The 6164-nt window shown below is 36.3% G+C and overlaps 1 protein-coding gene and 1 long non-coding RNA gene across 2 annotated transcripts; both read right to left on the bottom strand.

The window, feature by feature from the left end:
• On the bottom strand, nt 1709-5208 carry LOC109133111. The gene has a single exon (XM_019246015.1). The coding sequence runs from the start codon at nt 4606-4608 to the stop codon at nt 2122-2124; it is 2487 nt and encodes an 828-aa protein (XP_019101560.1). The 5' UTR covers nt 4609-5208; the 3' UTR covers nt 1709-2121.
• LOC104787485 lies at nt 5747-5959 on the bottom strand. The gene is made up of 2 exons (XR_767938.1): nt 5913-5959; nt 5747-5832 (listed from the first exon to the last, which is right to left on the bottom strand). It is a non-coding gene; the product is annotated as an uncharacterized LOC104787485 (long non-coding RNA).

The following is a 6164-nucleotide window of genomic DNA, read 5'->3' as shown; positions in this document are numbered from 1 at the left end:
GTCCTTCTTGTAGGTGTATGGTTTTAGAATATATTGATGTTTTATAGATTATGTTAAAAGCAGACAAACTAACACATAATGTCCATGTTCAGCCGCATTTTATTTTATACGTAATCAGTGTTCTTTTTCCCAACGTAAAAAATGTTTGTACGTCTTGATTGTGCATCAAAACATGAGGAGTTCTATGTATTATATACAGACTAAATATTTTTAAAGTAACCTTTCATATAAACAAAAAAATTCAGTTTAATGTTTAACTAATCAATAGTCATTCATTTTAAGTGACTGAGAATACTTATTTAAAAACAAAACAAAAAACAAACATAAAATAATTTATCGAAACACATAATATAAAGTTTTAAATATTTTAATAATTCTAAAATATGTTAAAATTTTTATAAAGTTATCTCGTGCATCGCGCGAGTCTACTTCTAGTAACAAATATATTTAAGATAATGTTAGTTTTTCAAATATGAGATAATATTAGATTTCAGTTTTTTCTTCAATAATTATTTTATATTAATTTTTAATATTGATAGACTTAAGTTGTTAATAGATATTTTTTGTATACTTATAGAGTTATAGATTTATCTGACAGAGTTATCAAAGTGTACCGGTAAACTATCTAGTTACGATAGATTTACAACGGCGGACGCCGAACCTACTAAGGAAGGAGGTGGTCACCTGACCTGGATAAACTAACCAAACAATTTATTTTTACATGTAATTACAAAAAATTTTGGTAGCACAGATGGTAAATTCTGCTCTATTGACCTCCCTATTAATATTTTTTCCCTGTAATTGACCTCCCTAAATTTTTATCCTGGTCCGCCACTGTAGATTTATTATGTAAGGCTTTGTAGATTTATGTAAGGCTTTGTAGAACTCAAATAGCTATAGTGAGTAAGTGAGTGATGTAAAACTAATCTTGTAGTGAGGGCGAGCATTTGAAATTGGTAAGAGACTAATGTCAAGCGTTTTGTAGCGGTTGCGGTTGAATGTTCGCTGTGAGGTTCGTGTATTTTCTAGTAGTCTTTCTTTAGACAAGAATTTGTGTGTGTGAAGGAATTGTTAGGTTTGGGTCCAAATGGACTCTCGTGGGTAGAGAATGTTTTCATTGTATAGTAGAAGGAGGAATGATAGGACCCGTGGTTTGTTTTTCTAATTTTCATTTTTCATTGTTGACTTTCTTATATTTTTGTAGGACTTATTCTGCATTTAAACCAAAAAAAATTTGCATAATTTTAACCGCAATTCTTGTTTATGTTTTCCCCAATTTGATTATAAACAACAATGAGAACACTTTTGGCATGATCGACGCATCTGGGAGATGATCTTTAGACACTGGTATTATCGGCGAATGTAAAATTTATAATCATTGAATATGCAAACCCAGCATCGATTCTTTATGAATGAGTCGGAGAATTATATGAAGTTCCAAGATAGCATATAGAAAAGTGTTTTTGTTCGGGTGAAAATTGTGGATCTTCCCCAATGGGTAAGTTTGTTTGTTGTGGAGAACTTTGTATACTAGGTAAGAACTAGCAACGGTCGGACAGAGCATCGGATTTGAAAACTCGTCCACTATAGTCTTTTTTTTTTTGAACTAACTCGTCCACTATAGTCTATAATACACATGTAGTAATACAAATGGACTAATTGTATTTGAAAACTCGTCCACGAGAATACAGGTATAGCAATAAAATGATAAGAATGAAGAACGTAATCTTTATTTCCTTATCTGAATGATACAATGTTTATAACGGACTAGAGCCACCGGCACATCACCGGTTCATCAACTCTATCACTCTGCAACACATACGTCACAACTCTCACAAACAATGCATAGAACTACAATACTGTTCTCAGTTTATATACAAATGACTTCAGTCCCTTGCACGTGCTCCCTCATGTCTCTGCTTACACTCTATTCCTCCTTCTTGTATACACATAGTGAGCTTATCAATACTCCCCCGTTTTAAAACAGCTTGTCCTCAAGCTGTGCAGTAGCAAATGTAGTGACGATCAAAACCAATGATGATGATCGCTGATGCTATGGTAGAGCTGCTGCACGAACCTTGATCCTCCGCACCGTAGTGTCTCAGTTTAGTTGCTGGTCAGCTATAGTTGGAAGCTAATCTTCTGCAATTTCTTCTTTCTCCAGCGATGCCACACTGAATAATAGCCTCTCTTGTATACAGTTGCAGCAGACCAGGTGTCCTGTGTAATAGCGTTTCCAATTAAATCCCTCCCACTTGTTAGGACTGTGTGTAGTTGCTTAGAATTCCATCTGTGCCATATCCGGTGCTGGATAACACTACATAGAAACTGTGTTGACCCTCGCTTCTGCACTCTGTTTCCAGTCACTTTGTAACTGGCTTGTTCCATTTCTAAGATCCATGAATTCGACTGGCTATTCTCAGCCTTGTTCTTCCAACAAAATAACCATGCCAACCACCACTGAAAATCCATAGTTACTTCCCATTGTCGCAGCAAAACTTTGAGGCTATGTTGATACCTTCCCATTTTTCTTTGTTTATTCTTGAAGTGACACTCAACTTTTCTTGTGACATCATCTACAATTGAGTTCTCATCCCCATAGAAGTTGTCACTTGTCAATGTAACATAAGACAGAGCATAAGTATCCCCCTTGTATGCGTTATCGCAAATCTGCATCCATTCTGTGGCAATCAAAACCTGCAACTCTCTTATATTTTTTAGCAACCACCACCAAAACGTTACTGCATCCTTTTGTTTCCCAATTCCAAGTTGTGATAGTGTCTTAATTCTCCAACAGTGCCACACAGAAAAGTAATAAAGTGTGCACAACTTAAATGAGAAACGTCTTTGCACATGATGGCTATGAGACTGCAGTGTACCATAAGTTGATATCCACAGCTTTGCAGTATCTTCTTCCCAAAACTGAGCGCTTGTAGGATTATGTTTGCTTGTCTCTAGCGTGTCTTTGTATTTGAATTTCCAGGATTTGGAACAAATTTGTTGTTGTCTCTTAGCTGCTACTTTTCCCAAGATCCTCAGACTTGATTCCATGTCCACATTATGCTCTTGAATGTCATTTGATTTCTCTTTTAAGATCAATGCATTTTTCCTATACACATTATTTTTCTTGGCCTGAGAAAATTCTATTGTCGGAATCAACTCTTCATAATCACTCTTTTCGTTCTGCATAATCACCTCTTGTACCAAAGCTTCTTGATTGTTAAACACAAAAATCACTTCTTGATGGATAGCTGATGTATCGATTCTCAATTTCACAGAACCAGAAGCATGTATTAGTGGAGAACAAGTTTTCATGATGTTTCTCTCTTCCTGCAACCTCTCAACATTACCATTAACACCAACCATCTTAATGATCTTGTGAATAAACTGTTTATCCATCTTTTCTTTATTTTCCAATACTGAACTCACTTTCCCTGGTTCAGAGTGTAAAGCATCAGAAACTAGTTCAGGTTGTGACTGATATTGATTCAATGATGCATCTCGATGAACCTCCAAGACTGAATTCTCAACTTTTTGTGATTGGAGAACACCATCTGACGCCCAGTCGGCAGCATTTTCCTCATGCGGTTCCTGTTCTTGATGCAAATCAGTCTCTGCCAATGATTTTGTGGCTAAGGAAGGCTCATGTTTCAGAGCTGACAATGGCTGCAGAGTAACTGGAGCCAAATTCCCAAATCGAACATACAACTTTGACTTGAAATCTTTCCAATTCTTGAAAGACACATTCTTGAACCAACTAAGAGCATCTCCCTTTAATTTCTGCGTTACCAACTGTATCTTCTCTATGTCAGTATGTCGATCAAATCGAATTAATCTTTCCACCTGTGTTATCCAACTACATGGATACAATCCATGAAAAATTGGCAACTCAATCTTTTTCACCATGTTATCTCCATTCCCTTTCATAATCCCTTGTGTTAATCCATTCAACAATGTCCCTTCTAACTCCTGATCATCTAACCCATTAACCTGAGATGAATAATCCTCAATCTTCTGCACAGAATCTAATATTGACCCAGTCTTATGTGAACCTGCTTCTTGACTTGATTCGTTTAGCATAGTCACTGCAGAATCTGATCCATAAATCTCCTTATTCTCTTTACTGGCCAACATCAACTCTTCTTTAACAACTTTTCTCTTTATACATGACTCCATATCTCTCGCTACAGCCATCATCTCCGGCAAATTACGTGGCTTCTGCATATGAACAAGCTCCTGCATTTCCCGTGTTAATCCATTGAGAAAAATCCCTTCAAGTTTCTGCTCATCCAACCCAGATACTTGTGATGAAAGATCCTCAAATCGTTGTATATACTCTTCTATTGTTCCTGTCTGTTTGATACGAAACAAACTTATACTTGGTCCTCTAATCTTCGATCCAAATTTCAGCATCAATCCCGACTTAAACTGAACCCAACTTTCAAACTGTCTCTTGTTAATTTCCAAGTTGTACCAGCTCAATGCTTCTCCTTGCAAGCTCCCTGAAGCTAAGACTAGTTTCTCTGCATCGTTGTATCCACCCATTCGAAAGAAACGCTCAACAAGCGCAATCCAACCATAAATTCCCACACCCTCAAACACGGCCATCTCCACATTGTTGAGAAGGTTTTCTCTGATCCTAGGCCTAATATCACTACGGCAAGGTTCCGAGAAAGAATTTGCTGATTGGTTTGATCTTGCGATCTTGAAGTGGTAATTTGACTTGTGCCTCCAACTTCTTGCACTGTCTCTTTCCCAGATAAATTGTTTATCACAAAACCCAGCTTCCGCTTAATTTCCAAGAACTGTTGATCCTGAGCGGCGATTCTTGAATCCAAACGTGATTCTTCACAATGAACCATCGAAGTCATCTCCGCCAATTGATCGTAAAACTCAATAGCTGAAGCCGCTGTTTGCTCCGCCGCTGTTAGCTCTCTAATCGATGAATCTTGCTCTACCTCCATCTCCGATCCTCTGATTCTTCAATTTGGTAAAATCCCCAATTTCACAAAACCTAATTCTTCACTCGCGTTGACCCTCCAATCACAGTTTCACCGCACCAATTGATAAGAATGAAGAACGTAATCTTTATTTCCTTATCTGAATGATACAATGTTTATAACGGACTAGAGCCACCGGCACATCACCGGTTCATCAACTCTATCACTCTGTAACGCATACGTCACAACTCTCACAAACAATGCATAAAAGAACTACAATACTGTTCTCACAAACAATCCATGTTATTGGAAGAACATGTATAAGATCTTAAGATTTAATAATATAATATTTTTATAGAAATTTTAAAATGTTTATTAATGTTTAATAAAAAATTTAAGAATGTTTAATACTATTTAATAATATAATGTTTATTAATATTTTTAAACATATTACAATTATAAAAATTTATAAAATAACATTTTTAAAATAACATTTTAAATAACATGTCTTCTTTAGTCTTGTAAGAAAACTTGGATTATGTATACAATTGAGTCTAAAATGTTCACGGCTAAATCTCAAAGACAATATATCTGGTGGAAATTAATGGACTTATTTAAAGTAGAAAAGGTTTTACATTTGTAGAATTGGTTACATTGACGAATGGGATAACAGAGAAACATATAGAACAGCTAGTAATTCACAGTTGTTTTGATTGCATCCAATATCTGCGTCAAACAAGAGCACATGATATGTTAGAAACTGCTCTTTGGGTCGGAGCAACATGATAAGAGAAAAGGAACTTGCCTTGTTCTTGGTGGGCATGTAGAATGGCTCAAACACAAGTGGAAACGGAGTATCCAGACCACAAACTCTGCTTACTGGAGCTTCTAACTACAGGACGAAACGCAGTTACACAAACCAATTAAGAGTAAATTATGTAGGTGGATTAATTGAGATCAATATTTACTTACCTTCAAGAAACAACGTTCAAGGATTGTTGCAGAGATCTCTGCTCCAAGAGACAAGTGACGGACATGTTCGATCAACTAATATGATTCCACCAAATGCATTTCATCAGATACATTCCATTGAGTCTCTCCATGAGATTATATATGTGTTTAGAAGATTACGAACCTTAGGACTGTCGTCTCGTTTCACAGAGGAGACTGCTGCTTCACCGTACTTAAGGAGCTTGTTACACCATTGATCCAATTCACGAACTC

Source organism: Camelina sativa, chromosome 5, assembly GCF_000633955.1.
Source record: "Camelina sativa cultivar DH55 chromosome 5, Cs, whole genome shotgun sequence".
In the NCBI taxonomy this organism is placed as follows: Eukaryota; Viridiplantae; Streptophyta; class Magnoliopsida; order Brassicales; family Brassicaceae; genus Camelina; species Camelina sativa.
This window is presented reverse-complemented; position numbering and strand designations above follow the sequence as displayed.

Bases quoted from the DNA above. Each gene is read 5' to 3' on its own strand.
- LOC109133111 (XM_019246015.1), bottom strand. From the start codon at position 4,608: ATGGCCGTGTTTGAGGGTGTGGGAATTTATGGTTGGATTGCGCTTGTT.